Source organism: Symphalangus syndactylus, chromosome 17 (genome assembly GCF_028878055.3).
Source record: "Symphalangus syndactylus isolate Jambi chromosome 17, NHGRI_mSymSyn1-v2.1_pri, whole genome shotgun sequence".
In the NCBI taxonomy this organism is placed as follows: domain Eukaryota; kingdom Metazoa; phylum Chordata; class Mammalia; order Primates; family Hylobatidae; genus Symphalangus; species Symphalangus syndactylus.
The window spans coordinates 19,883,060-19,903,720 of NC_072439.2; the positions used below are offsets into that span (position 1 = coordinate 19,883,060).

The 20,661-nt window shown below is 44.1% G+C and overlaps 1 protein-coding gene across 3 annotated transcripts; it reads left to right on the plus strand.

The window, feature by feature from the left end:
• The first annotated feature begins 717 nt into the window (after positions 1–717).
• LOC129466603 (carcinoembryonic antigen-related cell adhesion molecule 8) lies at positions 718–11,459 on the plus strand. Of its 3 annotated transcripts, none has more exons than XM_055250377.2 (5): positions 718–781; positions 1,668–2,027; positions 5,836–6,114; positions 6,518–6,772; positions 11,066–11,459. In XM_055250377.2, exons 1-5 carry the CDS (start codon positions 718–720, stop codon positions 11,155–11,157), a joined length of 1,050 nt encoding a protein of 349 aa, XP_055106352.1. In that variant the 3' UTR covers positions 11,158–11,459. The 3 variants fall into 3 exon arrangements, with proteins under 3 accessions (XP_055106352.1, XP_055106353.1, XP_055106354.1); XM_055250378.2 differs by having other exon boundaries at positions 11,081–11,459; XM_055250379.2 differs by lacking the exon at positions 6,518–6,772.
• Positions 11,460–20,661: the final 9,202 nt, after the last annotated feature.

Consider the following 20,661-nt stretch of genomic DNA (forward strand, 5'->3'; position numbering starts at 1 on the left):
GAGGCATAAGAGATTATTTGCCCTGCACACCACCAGTAAGGATAGTCTCCTCTGGGATATCCAGGACATTGAATGTCCATCCTTGGAAGCTGCAACCAAGCTTGACACAATGAGAGAGGGGGAGGATCGCTCTCACCAGTGAGCACACACCTCCCCAAAGCTCAGTGGTGGTGTCCCTGTGACAGGGTCCTTGCGGAGCCCTGACTTCCTGATCTGAAGGGAAGAGCCAGATGGGGATGGGAGAGGGCAAGGGGAGCGACTGTGTACCCCGACCTGGAGACATGGGCTGCAGGATGCTGAGGGCACAGGGCTGTGCTCATCCAATCTCCAGGGTGTGTGTGACTGTGTGTGTCTCTTTGTGTGTGTGTGTGTGTCTCTGTGTGTGTCTGTGTGTGTGTGTGTGTGTCTGCATAGTGTGTGCAGAGGTTGGGTGAGAGAATCACTGCTGAAGGAGTCAGAGACCTCAGCAATTCCCAGGGGCCTGAAATACAAACAGAAAATAAAGGGAAAGGAGGGACAGGGAGGCAGGACTGAGAGGGGAGGGGACAGAGAGGTGTCCTGGGCACAGACCCCGCCCATGAGCCTGAGAAGTGCTCCTGCCCCAGGAAGAGGCTCAGCACAAAAGGAGGAAGCACAGCACAGCTGACAGCCGTGCTCAGAAAGTTTCTGGATCCCAGGCTCCTCTCCACAGAGGAGAACACGCAGGCAGCAGAGACCATGGGGCCCATCTCAGCCCCTTCCTGCAGATGGTGCATCCCCTGGCAGGGGCTCCTGCTCACAGGTGAGGAGAGGACTTCCTGGGAGAGGACACGAGGAGGAAGCGCAGTGACTGGCTGGGGTCCCCTGGGGAGGACAGGGCTCTGAGAGGGGACAGAGGGCTTCTGTTGGAGCCTTAATAGAGGAGAGGACACAAGAGAGGGGCAGGGGTCACAACAGGAAAATCACATTGAACTGGACTTGGTAAGAGGCAGGAACATCTCAAGTGTTCCATATTCCTGGTTAATCATCACTGGCCACTACATTTTGAAAAATGATAATAATAACCATACCAGATGACACTTCAAATAAAAGCATAACCAGGATATGAAACATTGTCCTCAGCCAACAACGTCAGACATTGGCAAATAAACCCCAGGAAGCAGAGGGCCCAGGGAATGCTCAGGAACTCATCCACAGGAGTCTGCAGTCTGTCCCAGGCACTGGGGTGCAGCCAACATCACACAAGTCCCTGTCCTCACAGAGGTCACACTCTCCTGGGGAGGAAGACAGACACACAAAGAGATCTAGAATGTGAGGTCAGGCACTGACAGGAGCCCTGGAGGCAACATAGCAGGGAAAGGTCAGAAAGGGAAGACCCAGGGTCTCCAGAGGAGGTGTCAGGGAAAGGGTCTCCCAAGGACGCCCTGATGTGAGCAGGATCTGAGGGCAGTGTGGAGGGAGCTGTGCAGAACCCTGAAGAAGAGGATTCCACACAGGGAAATGCCAAGGTCAGAGGTGTTGAAGAAATGGGGACTGTGCTGCTGACATTGATTGACTCAGTAGGACACACACACACACACACACATACACACACACATAAAAACACACAAACTCCAAAGCTGATGTCCCCATTTTTCCACTCCAATACATAAGTTGCAATATTGCTTGATGCTCTCCCCCTCTCCTAGCCTCACTTTTCACCTTCTGGAACCTGCCCACCACTGCCCAGCTCACTATTGAAGCTGTGCCATCCAATGCTGCAGAGGGGAAGGAGGTTCTTCTACTTGTCCACAATCTGCCCCAGGACACTCTTGGCTACAACTGGTACAGAGGGGAAACGGTGGACGCCAACCGTCGAATTATAGGATATGTAATACCAAATAAACTAACTACCCCAGGGCCTGCATACAGCAGTCGAGAGACAATATACCCCAATGCATCCCTGCTGATGCGGAACGTCACCAGAAATGACACAGGATCCTACACCCTGCAAGTCATAAAGCTAAATCTTATGGATGAAGAAGTAACTGGCCAGTTCAGCGTACATCGTGAGTGATTCCCCATGACCTCTGGGTGTTGGGGGTCAGTTCTTCACACACACAGGATTGTTAGGCCTGGGCTGTGCCTGTGTCCCTCTCTGCATTACATCCCACTTTAGGGTTTGGACATTTAGTGCAGGACACACTCAGGGGAAGACAGACTTCCACAGATCAGAACTCCTTTCCTGCATCCAGACCCTGCAGACACTCACGGCAGAGGAATGACAGTCTGATGGGAGGACTCAGCAGAAGGAGATCAGTCTCAGCCAGGCACCCCGTGCCCTCCCCATGGACCTGACCCTGAGAAAGACTCTAAAGAACTGGGTCAGGGCCTGACCTGAGGGGCCCCCTGGGATCCTCACAGAGAAGCTCATCCCTGGAAGCCCCTGCTCCAGACCCCTGTCCCAGGATCCTGACTCCAGGTAACCCCGGGAAACCTATGCCAGCACTGGGTTGTAGCCTCCTGGGCAGGGCCAACTAGGAGCAAAGATTTACCAGCCGTCCAAGGGCTGTGGCTCCTGGAGCTGCTCACCAGCCAGGGCTCAGACTCCAGAGCCTCATCTGGGCAAGGACAGAGTCTTGTCCTTCACCTGAGACTCAGAGTGGAGAGGACAGATGGGCAAGCTTCTTAGGTCATCAGCCAACTGGCCTGGGAGGCTTAGGAGACTCCATAGGAAGTTCAGTGTCCCCAGGGGCAGAAATAGAAGAAAGATGTTCCTAACAGCAACTTGTCCAGCAGGGATCATGCCAAGGGGACACTCTCATGGAGGCAAATAATAACCCGTGCGGTTTGTGTGAGCGCCTCCTCTGTGCAAGTTTCGGGTCAAGTGACTATGAATAATTTAATGCTAATTCATAGAAAACCTGGCAGAAAATATCATTTTCCTATTGAGAAAGAAATAATAATTCTTTTTCTAATTCTTTTTCTTTTTTTTTTTTTTTTTTTTTTGAGACAGAGTCTCTGTTGCCAGGCTGGAGTGCAGTGGTGCGACCTCGGCTCACTGCAACCTCTGCCTCCCAGGTTCAAGCAATTCTCCTGCCTCAGCCTCCTGAATAGCTGGGACTACAGGTGCATGCCACCACCCCTAGCTAATTTTGGTATTTTTATTAGAGACAGGGTTTCACCATGTTGGCCAGGATGGTCTCTATTTCTTGACCTCATGATCCGCCTGCCTCGGCCTCCCAAAATGCTGGGATTACAGGCGTGAGCCACTGTGCTCGGGCTATTATTTCTTTTAATAGAAGCTTATTATTGAGAAGAAACAGAGGCACAGGAAGACACAGTCACTGAACCAGGGTCACACAAACACAAGGGACAGATCAGGGTCGCATGAGGTCTCTCTCCAGCCACAGCCCCGTCCTCTCTTCCACAAGAAGGCAGGGTTTATTGGGTTCCATGGACCCCATGGTCATCCATTGGCTCAAATCCTTTCTTTCTTCCTGAGCATCCAAAGCTCAGAGAAGTGAGAGCAAATAAGCAACTGATTAATTTGTACTCCAGAACTAAATCACCTGCCCCAACTGTCAGAGCCAGTGTGAGGAATGTCCAGGCTCCCTCTAAGATCCTAACCCCCCTCACTGAACCTGAAATCCTGTTTCCTGATGTGTTGCTGTCACTCCCATGGGAGGACAAAAGAGAGGACTTTGCTTTCTCTCCCCACTCACACCCTGCACCAGGACAGGCCCAACATGTGACACACACTCAATCGTTCTCTTATGAAGGAGAGAGGGAATGAATGAGAGAATGAATGATCCAAAACCTCTTTAGAGACTAGATCCTGGATGGCCAGGCAGGTGCTGTCTGATGGGCTTACTGCCTGTTCCACACAAATCTGTGTCCTCATGATGGCACCACTGTGATAAGATGGGGTCCTTCAGGTGGGGAGATGCATGAGCCACTGGCGTCTCACTTAGACTCTGTGCAATTCACAAAAACCTAATCCAACTCTGCTTGTGTCTCCTGAGGTCAAGAGAAAATGAAGAAAGCATTGCGCATGCCTGTTTTGGGTTCCTCCCAATTTTGCCTAACTCTGTGTAGGAATTAGGGGCAGGAAGCTTTCTAAATTTACTAACATAACACACATCGCTTCTCCTAATTTGGCATTGTTCCTCCCTTTATGGAATTGACACACCTAAGAGTTCCTCTCTGACCAGTTCTGTCCTCCTAACAGGACTCACGTGCCTCCCTCTACCTGGAAGTTGCTAATTTCAAGTGAACTTCAGGATCTTCCTTTGCGCATAATGTGATCCTGCTGGAATTCACAGGACGCCTAAACCTTATTTTGTTATCAAGAGAAATACTCCTTCCACCAATTGATTTTAGATCTGTGGACAATTAATAGCCATTTCTACTTATAGAAAAAAATTCATGTTTCCCGCAATTTTGTTTTTGACTATAGTCAGAACATAATATCTAAACTCCTGACAAATTTTAAAATGTAAATTACAGTTACACGTTGACCATCAAAAATCCCAAATCTGAAATGCTCCAAAATTCCACATTTTTTGGCCACTAACGTGACGCTCAAAAGAAATGCTCACTGGAGCATTTTGGATTTGGGATTTTCAGATTTGAGATGCTAAACCAGTAAGTATACTGCAAATGTTCAAGAATTTATAAAAGTTAGAAATTCAAAACACTTTTGGTCCTAAGCCTTATGCATAACAAATACTGTGTATGAACTATAGGCACAAAGCTGTACAGCAGATCTCTAGAACCTCCTCATCCTGTGTAACTGAAACTGCAGACCCATGAACAACTCTCCATTCCCCCCACTCCCAGCCCATAGCAACCACCATTCTACTACGTGATTCCATGAGTGTGACTACCCTAGGAACCTCGTGTAAGTAGAATCCTACAGTATCTGTCCTGTCAGTGACTTATTTCACTTTGCATAATGTCCAGTGGGAGAAAATATTTGCAAAACTTCTTCCCAAATTTCTCTCTCATAACTGTCAAACACCCATGGTCCATGAGGGCCAAATTTCCAGCACTTCATGCTCCCCCTTCCCACCAGTCAGTTTGTATCTGCAAATGTCCACATGTATTTATGGGAGGATCCACAGCTCCTCACCTGCCCCCTGCAGGGAAAGAAGGGACATTAAAAACCAAGGAAAGGAAACAGGGTTCTGCTCCAAAGCCACCTGCTCTTGCCTGTCCCCTTCACTCCTTCTAGATCATTCCTTGGACTCTGCTCTATCTTTAGAGGTCACTGGCTCAAGTAAGTCACGATGAAACACCTGGGAAAAACTGCCCCACCTTGTGGCTCCACTGCCTGATGACGGAACCGACCTCCAGGCTTGCCCCGGCCTCCCCTGTGTTATTTCTGTTGAAACATCCAGTCAGGAATTAAGGATAGTGGCAAGTCCCATCATCTCCCATCTCTAGAATGTTCTTGGAAACAGAACCCTCAAAAACACACCTCAAAGGGCAAAGTAGGACTGTGAAGCTGGAAGGGACCCAGCACCTATATGTTTCAGGTGAGGACCCCTAGGCGGGCCAGGCAGGCAGGCTGGTCAGGGAGGGACCAGAAGAGGCACCGGGATCTGTAACTCCCAGTCCTGGGTCTGTCCACAACCCAGCGCTGCTGCTCAATTCACACTTGAGAAAGTCTGTGCTTCTCCCACGCAGAGAAGGTGGCCTCATGGTCTCCGAGCCCTGATCATCGTGCATCTGTCTTGTGACACACACACCTGCCGTGGGCTTTTAAGGACTTGAGTAGGCTGAGAGGTGGGAGATGCCAACTCTGATTGAAAGATGCCTGTGGAGGAATCAAAGGTGCCACACAGGGCAATCTTCTCTCTGTTATCTGCACAGCGGAGACTCCCAAGCCCTCCATCTCCAGCAACAACTCCAACCCTGTGGAGGACAAGGATGCTGTGGCCTTAACCTGTGAACCTGAGACTCAGAACACAACCTACCTGTGGTGGGTAAATGGTCAGAGCCTCCCGGTCAGTCCCAGGCTGCAGCTCTCCAATGGCAACAGGACCCTCACTCTACTCAGTGTCACAAGGAATGACGCAGGACCCTATGAGTGTGAAATACAGAACCCAGCGAGTGCGAACTTCAGTGACCCAGTCACCCTGAATGTCCTCTGTGAGTATCTCCTGTTCCTCTGTGGCCCAGGCTGCCAGCCCAAATCCACACAGCCAGAGGCCAGGCCTCTCAGTCCCTCTCAGCTCCAAAAATGCAGATCCCCACCCACCCCTAGAAACCCAGCTGGTCATGACTTTCTGCCCCAGGCAAACATGGGTAGGCCCAGCCTTGACCAAGAATAAGAGGGGAGGGGGTGCTCCTGTCATGGGAGACTTGGAGTCCATATCTTCTGATGGGAGAAACAGGTAAATGTCTCGGACTCTGTCTCAATAGAAACAGCAGGGGTTTGGTTGGGACTTCAGGGTTGTGACTTAGCTCAGAGGGACACTGTGGCTCTTCCACAGACCAGGAGCTTCCCCTTCCCTCTGATGACATCACCTGTGACTTTATTCTTTTGCTCCAGATGGCCCAGATGCCCCCACCATTTTCCCTTCAGACACCTATTACCATGCAGGAGTAAATCTCAACCTCTCCTGCCGTGCGGCCTCTAATCCACCCTCACAGTATTCTTGGTCTGTCAATGGCACATTCCAGCAACACACACAAAAGCTCTTTATCCCCAACATCACTGCAAAGAACAGCGGATCCTATGCCTGCCACGCCACTAACTCAGCCACTGGCCGCAACAGGACCACAGTCATGATGATCACAGTCTCTGGTAAGTGGATCCCTGGAGCATTGGCAGTATGTTTTCTGGTAGAGTCTATCTGGCTTTCAGAGACGAGCCAGAAAAAGTTTCATTCCCAGCCTGTGTCCAAATGCACAAGCAAATCCCCAACTTTTCTCCTAAACCCTCCCAATCTATCTCTATGGACGCTCTTCTGCCTGTTTTTCTGATTTCTCTTGGCTGACCTTGGGGCTAACCTGAGAAACGTGGAAAGGGGACTTCATCAGCCCCAGAGCCCTATGTCATGGAAAGGACCCCACAAAGGGGGAAGAAGGAGGGTCCTCAAGGTCAAGTTGCTTTTCTTTGTCACCAACACATGGCACCCCTATGTTTCCGTTACCCCTTTGTTTTCTTTTACCTATGCCATTAGCTGCGAGAAACATTCAAAGCTTTGAAACAAGCCCACAACGTTCCCCAAATAAGAGGAAGAAGCCCCTTGGATGAGGGAGGAGCAGCTCAGACTCTACTCCCAGCTCCCTTGGTGACAGGGCCTGCCCTGACTTCACCTGGGGTGGGACCCAAGTGTATGGAGAAGGTGCCCAGGTGGCCTGTCCCAAATCTGGCTAAATCAAGTTGCCAGTTGAAGCCAAGCCTCCCCCGAGTCAGGCTGCACAAAAATGGGAAGACAGGGAGCCTCCGTGAAGACTCCTGAGCTGTGCCCTGGCTCTGAAGTCAACAGCTGTATGAGGTTGTGGACCCAGCACAGAGGACAGTGAGTGATGCACACTTGGAGACACAGGGAGATTCAGCCACAGGGTCTCTGCATGAAAGGGAAGGGGTGGGGCCAGTTGCCCAGGCTGGAGTGCAATGGCACTATCTCGGCTCACCCTCTGCCTCCTGGGTTCAAGCAATTCTCCTGCTTCAGCCTCCCAAGTAGCTGGATTACCAGCATGTGCCAACACGCCCAGCTAATTTTGTATTTTTAGTAGAGATGGGGTTTCTCCATGATCAGGCTGGTCTCGAACTCCAGACCTCAGGTGATCTGCCCGCCTCGGCTTCCCAAAGTGCTGGGATTACAGGCATGAGCCACTGCTCCCGGCCACCATTAACTATTTCTATGCGTGCAATTTAGTGTTATGTAACCATCACCACCATCCATTTCCAGAACTTTTTCATCTTACCATATTAAATAAATTTCTCTGCCCAATAAACAATAACTCTCACTCCTTCTCCCCCTAACCCCTGGCAACCTCCATTCTACTTTCTGTCTCCATGTAATTGACTATTCTAACAACCTTATATAAATGGAATTATATAATAGTTGGCCTTTTGTGTCTGGCTTGTTTCACTTAACATAATGTTTTTAAGGTTCGTCCATTTTGCACCATGTATCAGAATTTTCTTCCTTGTTAAGATTGAAGAACATTCCATTGTACGGATACACCTCATTTTTCTATCCACTTATCTTTCAATGGACTTTTCAGTTGTTTCCACCTTTTGGCTATTGTGTGACTAATACTGCTGTGAACATCAGTGTACAAATATCTGTTCAAATTCCTTCCAATTCTCTTGCATATATGTCCAGAAGTGGAATTGCTGGATCCAATGGTAATTCTTTGTTTAATTGTTTGAGAAACAGCCATACTGTTTTCCACAGTGGCTATAACATTTCACACTTCCATCAGCAATGCACTAGAGCTCCAACTTTTCCACCTCCTTAAAAACACTTGTTGTTTGTGTGTGTGTGTGTGTGTGTGTGTGTGTGTTTTTTTTAATAAAAGCCATCCTAATATGTTTGAGGTATTCTATCATTGGGGTTTTGTTTTGCATATCTCTAAGTATTAGTGATGTTGAGCATATTTGCATGTGCTAATTGGCCATTTGTATATCTTCCTTGAAGAAATCTCTATTTCAGTCTTTTGTCCTTTTTTAGCTGGGTTTTTGGATTTTTGCTGTTGTGGATTTCTAGTAGTTCTTCATATATTCTGAAAACTGATCCCTTATCATACATGATTTGCAAATATTTTTCCCACTTCAAGGGTTGCCTTTTCACTTCCTCGACAATGTTCTTTGATATATAAAAGTTACTGATTTTCATGAAGTCCAACTTATCCATTTTTTCTTTTGTTGCCTATGCTTTTGTTGTTATAACCAAGAAACCACTGTGAAATCCAATGTCATGGAGTTTTTTTCCCTGTGTTTTCTTCTGAGAGTTTTATAGTTTTTATTCTTACATTTCGTCTTTGATCTACTGTGGGTTAGTTTTTTGTATATGGTGTCAGGTAAAGGTTCAGCTCATCCTTCTGCATGGATTTCCAGCTTTCCCAAAATCATTTGCTGAAAAGACTGCACTTTCCCCATTGAATGGGAGAGAGAAAGACAGAGTCTCACTCTTTAGGCCAGACCAGGCTGGAGTGCAGAGGTGCGATCAAAACTCACTGCAGCCTCAACCTCCTGGGCTCAAGCAATCCTCCCAACTCAGCTTCCCAGGTAGCTGAAACTACAGGTGCATGCCATCATGCCCAGCGGATTTTTTTTTCTTAATTTTGTAGAGGCAGGGTCTCCCTACGTTGCCCTAGCTGGTTTCAAACTCCAGGCCTCAAGCAATCCTCCCGATTTGGCTTCCCAAAGTGCTGGGATTGAAGGTGTAAGCCACCATGCCAGGAGTCCATTTTCATTTCTGATTTTAGTAATTTCCATTTCTCTCTTTTTTTCTTAGTCAATCTAGTTAATGGTTGTCAATTTTGCTGATCTTATTTTGAAGAACCAACTTTTGGTTTCATTGATTTCCTCTATTGTTTGTCCGTTCTCCATTTCACTTATATCCACTCTAATCCTTATTACTTCCTTCATTCAATATATTTGGGTTTAGTTTGTTTTTCTCCTATACCATGAAGTTGTAAATTTGGTTGTTGATTTGAGATGTTTCTTCTTTTTTAATGTAAGGGTTTACAGTTATAAATTTCTTGCACAAGATTCTTAACTTCTCTGAGCCTCTGATTCCTCAACTGAAAATTGCAGTAACAGTGTTTGCTTCATAGCATTGTTTTAAGGGTTTGATGTAATCATCAATGAAACCTTTAGCAAAACACCCACACAGAGGAAATGTTTCATAAATTTTAGCTGGTATATTACTACTGTTATCATTAGCTTGAAGTTGGGTACTCCTAGAATCAAATCTCAAGTCTACTTCTCACCAGCCATATGACATCAGTAAAGATTTTTTGCCACTCTAAGCCTTTGTCGTCTCATCTGCAAAATGGAAATAATGTCTACCTGACAGGGTTATTGTATAAATCAAATGAGATACAAGTAAAGTATTTAGCACAGGGCCTGGCCTATAGGAGGTGCCCCTCAACAGTAGCTAACATAGCATTAATCATCAGCCCAAGTTGACTGGTGAGGGCCAAAAGTAAATGGTTCCAATAGAAATAAAGAAACAGATGCAAAAAATTGTGTGTGTGTGTGTGTGTGTGTGTGTAAAAGGTATCTTAGGTAAATACACACACATATAAAAAAAAAGAGGCAACACAGAAAACATGAGGACATGGTTACTGGTTACATGTGAAAGAGAGAGAAAAAAAAGCTAAGCGCAAAGAATCAAACCTGGTATGTTAGTTTTTACCCACTGAGATGCAACCAAGATGGGATTAGACATGCAAGATAATTTATTAGGAAAAACACCCGTGAGGGAAATGGGGCGGGTGTGAGAGGAGCCTGGGAGAGCCCTCAGACCACGATGCAGATTTGATTCCTGTGAAGGAGAAAGAAAAAGAAGTTTTAGATAGCAGTGCCGTTCTAAGTGAGTTTAGGCAAGGCTGATGGGGCATCCTCCAACTAGTCACCCATCAGAGTTAAACAGAGTCTCACAAAACTGGGCTTGCTTCCATACTCCTGCTGGGAGCTCCTGGGAAGAGAGGTCTCTGTGCAAAGGAGGTGGTCAATTTGGAATGCACTGACCTGGGCCTTCTGTCAATCAGCTCCCTGCCAAAGAGACCTGCCACAACTAAGACACTGAGACAAAGATGCAACCGTGAAAAGGTAGAAAGTTCTAATGACACATAAAATAGCAATCAGCTTTTTCACATCACAAAGCCTTCAAAATACCTGAGTAAAGAAATGCCAGGATGAAATTGACAGAAGACTGATCGTCAACCATGGTGAGAGGAAAAAATCCTGCAAGAATATAGTTGGCTAATCACGTCCCAGCAACCTTCCCACAAAAATAATGTATTCCTTGAAAAAACAAGTAGAGACTACTTCATGCTAGGAGCTGGTTCCTGGGGTACCCCACTGTAAAATGGCATCAACTTCATTCCTTCTCTTCTTTTCTTTTCATGACAGATGCTTTAGTACAAGGAAGTTCTCCTGGCCTCTCAGCTAGGGCCACTGTCAGCATCATGATTGGAGTACTGGCCAGGGTGGCTCTGATATAGTAGCCCTGGTATAGTTTCTGCATTTCAGGAAGACTGGCAGGTATGATGGCCTTTCCTCTTGTCCTGTTTCCTGCAGGGCTGACCGCCATGCTTGGGAGAGGGACCTGTATCCCGGGACTGGATCTCCTCCTCCTCCCAATAAACTCCTGCTTCTCAGCACTAACTCCTGCATGTCTCTTCTTCCCTGGTCTGCATGCTCCCTGTACCCCACTGTCTCTTAGCTGTGATTATCCCCAGCCTCTGCTCATTTGTTTCCCAGATTCAATGCACTACGAAAGTCTTTTGATCCTTTCTTAACATCTCTCACTTGTGTCATTCTCTCCATTCCCATAGACCTCAACAACTGCTCCAAGTCCTGCTTGACTCCTTGTCTCTAGTATTTGAAATCTTCCTTGCATATGACTGTCTCATTACCTTCCTAAAATCTAGTTCACTCACTTACTCAAGAATCTTCAGAGGCCTACTCTGGCCTATTTGATAAGTTCACATTTCTTCTCTTTACTAATTCTTCTCACTTCCATTCCCTCTACTCCCTAGTATAATTCCTCCATCCTAATTAGAACTGTCTTCCTACACATCCCTGCCCCTCTACCCCATATACACATAGAATTCGTAGTTCCAATGCTATGCCTAGAAACAGGGTAATCTCCCATCCAGTAACTGAACTGTGCAGTTACCCATATACCCTTCAAAGCAAGCAACCTCTGACCTCATGGAGAACAATGACTCTAGCATTAATGTGTGAACCTGAGATTCAGGACACAGCCTACGTGTGGTTGAGAACCTTTTCCTGATGACCAATTCATGTGTTCATGAAGATACAGAAATGAAGAAGGCAAGGTCCCTAACCCAGAGAACATACAACCTAAGACAGGAGATAAGATATGAAAAACAATCATGATACCAAAGTAGAAAAAAGTGAATGCCACAAGAAATCAGAGAAACCTGATGGGAAATATAGCTACACATTGGAATCACTGAGAAATGTTTTTTTAAATGATGCTAAAGCCCCATCCATAAATTCTGACCTACTGTCTGGAGTGGGACCCAGGCATTGGTAATTTTTAAGCCTTCCCAGATGCTACTAACATGTAACCAGGATGGAGAACTCCTGTTCTAATAGGTACAATATGAGGCTAAAACAATGGTTCTTTAGCTGGGAGTATTAGAATTTCCTAGAAAACTTTTTCAACATATACAAGCCTATACTTTGCTGGCCCTGTTCATTAATGGGCTCTACCAAGAAATCAGTAATCCAGTTGAGAAACAGAAGCTAAGTGGAAAAGCCACCTTATTTGATATGTTAAATTACATGGAAAGCATTGTCAATTGATAAGTGGTGCTAAACCTTCTCTAAGTTATATTTATGGTTATGTTACTGATATAAGTGTTCCAAAATTATATGAGATTCCTAGAAATCAAATATGTTATCAGTATAATGTCATATGCCACAGAAGTAACTAAATTTCTATGTGAGCTGTATCTTTATCATAATGAACTCCCCTCATAGTTTTAACCACAGTCATTTTCAATCTTTGTCATTCACAGACAGTTGTTTTTATTCTTCCTCAAAGCATTTGCAACCAGCTACCGTTCAAAATTGCTTCTTCTTCAAGATTTATGGAAAAGACTCTGACAAGTACTCTTGAACACAAGTTTCTGATAACTTTAAGATCATGCTACTGGACTGTCTAAGAACCTAAGAACTTGCAAACAGGCTGATACCTTCGTGAAGTTGCCGACCAAAACACAGAAGGAAAAAAACATCAATGTCATTGAACTAAATAATAATGAGGATAGTGTTTTTAAGATTTTTTTTTTTTTTTTTTTTTTTTTGAGATGGAATCTCGCTCTGTCGCCCAGGCTGGAGTGCAATGGCACAATCTCCACTCACTGCAAGCTCCGCCTCCTGAGTTCACGCCATTCTCCTGCCTCAGCCTCCTGAGTAGCTGGGACTATGGGCACCCACCACCACGCCCGGCTAATTTTTTGTATTTTTAGTAGAGACGGGGTTTCAGCATGGTCTCAATCTCCTGACCTCGTGATCTGCCTGCCTCGGCCTCCCAAAGTGCTGGGATTACAGGCATGAGCCACCACGCCTGGCCCATTTTTAAGATTTTTTTATTTGAAAAATTGCCAATTCTTTGTTTTCTTTTTCAGATTTATGAATTTCTTTATCTTTTAAGCTATTTATACCTTACTGCAATTTGGTAAAGTAGACTTTTGTGAACAAAAATTATAATATTTACTTTTGCTCCCTCCTGACTGCCACAGAACTGGGCAACTATTCATGAGTATTCATATGTTTATGGTAATTCAGTTATTTGCACAAGTTCAGTGAGAATCTGCTGTCTTTAAAATGAGATATATTTTAAAACATTGGTTATATTATCAAGGCTTTGATTGGGATGTTATGTTTGAGAAAATACAGAGAATGATAGATTAACGGAGTGTCTAATCTATCGTGTCAACCCCAAATTTTTACGTACGAGATCCTTTAGTCCACCCAATGGCTGACATTAGCAGCATCTTTAACACAACTCTTTGTTCAAATGTACTATGGTCTCTTTTAGAGTCAGACTCCTAGACTCACTTGTTCTCACTGCCTATTTTAATTTAACCCAGGCATGCAATGCTAGATAATAAAATTGCTCCCTATTGGCTGATCAGAGAGGAGTCTGTGTAGTTTATGATGCTTCTTGTTGCACATGGATAAATATATCAGATATTATAGAGTCTCAGTTGCAAAAGTTAATAAACATGCTACTTGGTTAAAATGGCTACACTCATCTGGTTCATTCTTTTATCTATTCTATTTCAGTTGGTTTGTATCTTACCAAAGGTGCATACTCCAAACTCTTAACATTATCTTCCTCATAGTCATACTAGTGGTCTCCCTGGTGTGCTGTAATCTCTAAAAGTTTTAAATGTTTGCGTGCTGCCATCCATCAAATATCAAATGGTCTCTATTTGGCTGGAATTACATAAACTCAAAGAAATGTGTGATCAGGAGGATATCATAACCTATAAACAATGGAAGCCAAAAATGATGATAACTGAGAGTAATGCTAATGCTTTAAGTTTTGGTCACACTCTCACTTAAGTGAGAGTCTAAAGACTCCAAATTAGAGCCACTCATGCTAAATGCTACATACTCCAACTTGAATTTTAAGGAAGCAGATCTCAAAACAAACCAATGTTTTCTGAAAACAGAAGATTCCAGTCTCCCTGAGTCAACATCATAAGGAAGTCCCCTCTGCTTTAACATTTACCCCAAAAAGAGTAACCTGAAGTACCCTGATGTTAACCAATCCATTTATTTCTATGGCTCTGTTTACTGGTTCCAATTTGACAAAACCCATTGTTTTGTTATTGTATTGCCCAGGGGCAGCTATCACTGTATTTGTAGAGTGAGAGCTGCCCCAAATCCTGAATCACAATTAAAAGCCAATTAGATCTATAACTACATTAGTTGAAATTCTGTCTTTTGATGCATGTTCACAGCCAGCAATGGTTAGTGGAGTCTCTCAGACTGCAGCATTTTCACCCTGACCTTCCTGCCTCACTCTTTCACTTACAAGGACCCTTCTGATTACACTGTGCCACCCCAGATTATCCAGAATAACCTCCCCATCTCAAGAGTGAAGTCTTTTTGCCAAATAAAGTAACATGCACAGGTTCCATGGATAAGGATGTGGACATTTTGGGGAGGCCATTATTCTGCCTAACACTGGTAACTTCCATAAACATCATCCACAACAAAAATTTCATTTGCCTTCTTTCTATATCTCACTGTTTTGTGTGAATCACAGGCAAGAGTACAGACTTTGAGGTGAAACACACCAGCTCTGCTATGAACTGGCTGGATGATCCTGGACCACTCACTTCACCTCCCACAGCCTTTTCTCATCTGTGGCACAAAGATAACTCTTACTGTATCAGAAAATGACAGTCAAAGAGTAAATTAAGATGTGTAAGGTATTAGACACAGAGGCTGGTACCTGATGAGCCCTCGGTAAACATTCCTTTCAGTCTGTTCTTTTCTCCATCCCATTTCTCTCATCCTCACCCATCTTCTCCTTCATCTCCTCTCTCTTCATCGACTTACACACTCTTAACTTGCCACTTAGAAAGAAGTCATGCTCCCCATTCTCTCGTGACTCTGCTGGAATGTTCTTGTGATAGAGTCTGCCATCCACTCAAGACAGCCCACATTATTTATACAAAGAGGTCTGCTTAAAACAAGAAGTCCTCTTTATGTTCACATAAATTTATACGCACTTTCTCTTACCTTACACGTACCAGTCCCAGTTCTGCCCTGTTAATTCATACATGCACTTCCATATTTCACACTTCTTCAGTCTTTCTCTTTACAAACTATAAACAAGAATAGTACTGAGACAAAAATAATAACCAGGGCTACAAGACGGGATTCCTTTAGCAAAATGAATGTTTTCCTTTAACAAGATGAATGCTTTCCTTTGACGAGATGAATGCTACGTGCAAGGCAGCCCTGAAGCCCTTTTCTGTACTTGGCTTACATCAAAGCCATTTGAGTCTAGGACACATTTTTAGACAATAATTGTGACAGAAGCCACATCCATTCTGGGTATTTCTGCTGTTAGGTAAAGGCATTTTCACAGAATCTTGTGCATGAGCTACTGCTCCCCAATCCTTCCACTCTTGAAGTTAAGCTGCTTCTGCTTAACCATCTTCATCTCCAGTTGGCCTGCTAGGACCCTGGCTGGAAAACACCTCCTCACCCTACACGTCCAGGGTGGCACCTTTTCCTATTCCCATAAAAATAATAGTTTGCACTGACTTAGAACTCACTATACGTCAGGCACTATCCTAAGATCTTTCCGTGTAGCTAACATCTTCACAAAAATTCCTGGATGTTATCTCCATTTTTACAGATTAAAAAAATGAGGCAGGCTGGGTGCAGTGGCTCACACCTGTAATCCCAGCACTTTGAGAGGCTGAGGCAGGTGGATCACAAGGTCAGAAGTTCGAGACTATCCTGGCCAACATCATAAAACCCCATCTCTACTAAAAATACAAAAAAATTGGCCGGGCGTGGTGGCGGGTGCCTGTAGTCCCAGCTACTCGGGAGGCTGAGGCAGGAGAATGGCATGAACCCAGGAGGCAGAGCTTGCAGTGAGCCAAGATCGTGCCACTGCACTCCAGCCTGGGCAACAGAGCGAGACTCCGTAAAAAAAAAAAAAAAAAAAAAAAAAAAAAAAAAAAAAAAAAAAAAAAACGAGGCAGAGAAGTAATGTACCCAGTATCACCCACCCAACTCCGTAATTTAACCTCATCCTCCACTTCATCTGGGAAGAGGATACCCTGAGATTTCCAAGGTCTCCTGAATGACATACACCTTCCAGAATGATTTTTGCCCCCTCTACTTTCAGGATTTGACAAAGAGCCAGCATTTTGTTTTCTGTCTCACCCTTCACTTATGTACCTGTTCCCTAATGCCACACTCACAACTGCACAGCCCTGCATAAAAGCTGGCTTTGAGGAATGTCAGTCTCTTTTGGAAAAAAACAGAGCCAGGTTCCCAGTCATTATAAAATCAGTTTTACTCAATTGTCAACTATTTTTACAGCCTTTCTCTGGTCATAAAAGGAGTTCCCTATGAATAGAAAGTGTAATGGGAAGGAAGTAGGAGAAGGGTGAGTTCCCATTATGGCCACAAAGAGGAAAAGATTCCAAATCCAGTAGCAGTCATAAAACACACCCAGAGTGGGTGGCTCTGAGAAATGACAGTCCCATCTGCCTCTTTTCATGCCTGTTGGCCTCTGATTTCCTTCTCAGCCTGTTCCTCCTGGCCTTGCTTTCTTAGGCTAGTACTAATGGCCTGGAGCCGGGGCCAGACCAGGGCACACAGCACTGAATGAGGAGAGGGAGGTAGAGGAGGCAGAAAGGGAGAACAGTGTTTGACTCGTGGGGACCTGACTCACCTAGGTACACATCACCTGGGCAGTAAAGGGATCAGTGAAGGCCTGTGCAAGACTCATGGTGGTCATCCAGAATGACTGACTGAGGCAAGGGTCTTGACCAGTTAAGGTTTATTGAGCCAGAGCTTAAGGGTGCACCCTGGGAAAACATGAATCACAGAAAACCTCTGTGGGTGTGTTCTCTCTGAAGAGGTTGCAGAAGGCTTAGTATTTATATATTTTCTTACGGGGGGAAGGCAGGTAGAAAGAGATGGGATAGGTGGAAGAATAATTGATCTCATCTTGCCTTTGTTCTGTGCCTGGGAAGATAAATATTATCAGAATAAAACTTAACAGGCTTTTGTTTTAGGAGCTAGATTTTGATTGCACACCTGAAGTTATAATTGACATGCCTTGTTTTATGAAACGCTATACATCTTGAAAGATCTTGAGGCCAGCAAAGAACTATTTAGAGGGCAGTCATCTGGAGATCCCTGAGGCTTTTTGCCTTCCTGTTCCCCCCACCTCGCCTCCCGCTTTTTTTTTAAGAAGCAAGGTCTTGCTCTGTCACCCAGGCTAGGGTATAGTGACATGATCGTAGCTCACTGCAGCCTGGAACTCCTGGGCTCAGGAGGTCCTCCCACATCAGCCTCCCGAATAGCTGAGACTACAGGCATGCACCACTGCACCCAGCTAATTTATTTTATTTTATTTTTTGTAGAGATGTGGTCTCATTTTGTTGCTCAGGCTGGTCTTGAACTCCTGGCTTCAAGCAATCCTTCCACCTCGGCCTTTCAAAATGTGAAGATTACAGGCCTGTGCCACCACACCTGCCCACCCCCAACATTCTTCTAAATCTTTCAGAGAAATTACTGTTAAATACATGACTTTGTGGCTATGTTTCATCTGATCTTACATCACTATGAAGGCTCATTCCTAGGAAGTCATCTCCCATGGAAAAGGGGGTGAAGTCAAATCAGAAAAGGACCAAGGACTAATTACAGCAAGAACAACAAAAAAAAAGTATAATCCTGGACTCCAATTAAGGATACACAACTGCCTCCTCAATTAGAGCAATTCTTTGGGCCATGATCACTAACACTTTCGGTTGCATGTTGGCTCACCTCTACTGTCTACAGCAGTCTATAGACTCTTTTTTTTTTTTTTTTTTTGAGAAGGAGTCTGGCTCTGTCGCCCAGACTGGAGTGCAGTGGCGCGATCTCAGCTCACTGCAAGCTCCGCCTCCCAGGTTCATGCCATTCTCCTGCCTCAGCCTCCTGAGTAGCTGGGACTACAGGCTCCTGCCACCACGCCCGGCTAATTTTTTGTATTTTTTAGTAGAGACGGGGTTTCACCACGTTAGCCAGGATGGTCTCGATCTCCTGACCTCGTGATCCACCCACTTCAGCCTCCCAAAGTGCTGGGATTACAGGCATAAGCCACCACGCCCAGCCTATAGACTCATTTTTCTAGAGTCTCTGAAGCATCTTCTAACTGCAGTGACAATCTCACAGATTTCTCTGAATCTCAGTCCAAATCCAGTACTCATGTGACCCTTTTGTGTAGTCAACAGGCACAAAGGTTGTTTACATATAAGTTGCTGTGATTTCTCCAAAAGTTCACTTAACTTGTCTAGTTTCAGTTTGCAGGGCTTGAAGAAAAGCAGTTTTAATTTCTAATATTCCAAAATGGAAGAAAAGCTTGAAATCATTACTTTTGATACTTATAGCCAGGAAAGAATTTAGGATTCAGTCCAAATTATAGGCAAATAATAAAACTCAAAAATAATGAACAAGCCTAGAATTTAATAACAGTTGTACTGAAGTTTTCTTTTGAAACACAAATTTTTCTCTCTCCAGGCTCCCATTTTTATGAAAGACAAATCATAGCAGGACAAATGTATTTGCAAAATAAGTTTTAGTCTTATACCTGGCCTGATTATTTGCATAAAGTATGGCAAGAATAGTGGTTGGCCATAGAGAGTCTTTTTAAATTGGCTTTGCTGAGACTTTTTTTCCATAAGGAATCTCAGATTAGACTTCCAAAAGCCTCTCAAGGCTATGCAAGCCAGGAATTTATCTGCGTCTGTAGATACCTGTATGAATTTGGTGAATTCCTCTTTTCTTGAGGTCTCAAAATAACTTGGGGGTTCCTGGGCCTATCAGAAAGTGACATTCTTTACTTACCACAGATCATTAACTTTTTATAGAAACTGCATAGACACGGTAACTAGGTCAGTCTGTCCAAGAGGCTTTTTGTCAGTTCTATAAAGTCAATCTCAATTCCTCAAAACATTCTGGTCATATCTGAAAATATACCATTTCACTCAAAGCCTCGGTAAAATAACCAATGTCTCCAATTGTGTCCTGTTATAAAAGAAAATAAATTCTTATGGAATTTATGCAAATATCTATATTGCCATAAATTAAGAATATCTACAGTTTATTTTTGTAGAAATTGGGTAGAGAGAAAGATAAATCTTTCAAATTTTGCTCACAAAATTATACTTTACCCAATTCGTTGTAAGCTAAAAAGCTCAAAAGAAAAAAAAAGCTTTCTTGACTCTGGAGAACAAAACATTAAAAAAGTTAGCAATTGTTTTTAAAAAAAAAAGGTCATGAAAAAATCATTTTAGTCCTGTATCAATTTACCCTCATGTAATTAACTCTTGTTCTGCTTGATGTTGGGTTAGCAATCATCATGAATGCATTTATTTTTAACTAAAGTCCTGGGTTTTTTTTCCTAGTCCAATGACATGATCTCCATAGTTATGAGAAGTCAATATTTAAGAGTACTTGTAAGAGTCTGTTCCACAAATATACTTCAAATGTGGTTCGAGGACAGCAAAAAAACAATTTGTGAGGGAGGTCATCCAGATATGCCTAGGGCCTTTTCGTCTTCTCCTGGGGCTCTTGCTAATGTACAATGCTTTGACACAAGGTTGTAAAGTAACAGTTGTTCATTTGGGGAAAAAATGGTGGTCTTGCATGACTCAATCTCCAGGCTGAAGTATCCCTTTGGTGTAATGAGTTTGGCAGTCCTGAGGTGTTTATTTTCCTTTACATAATTTTAGAAGTTGTACTTCCTTGATATTGTCTGACTGAGAACAAAGGGATGGATGTGGAAGGCATCACAGCTTTCTCCCATTTACAATCCCATTGTCATTACCTTCTTCCTCTGTTGAGTTACATTCCTCTGTTGACAGATAACTTATTTACTGAGTTGTGTTCACAAAAATCCAAATGTCAGTTGAACTTCTTAAAGTCCTAAGCATTCAGTTCAGTTCAAGGTCATCCTAGTTGAAGGATCTATAGAAAATTTTGACAAGAAAGTTCACACCACCCACAATACCTTTGGAACCACTGAGCTACAGGAATGAAGAGGAAGTAATCTGCTACATGCTGGGGACCTTTATGTTTGTACCTCATCCAATGCTCACAATGACCCTTTAAATAGGCACTATTATCCCTCTATTCCAAGACATCAATTAACTTGTCCCTTATCTCACCTGATAAAAGGTGGAACTAGGACTCAGACTCACATATTTCTGAATCCAAAACTC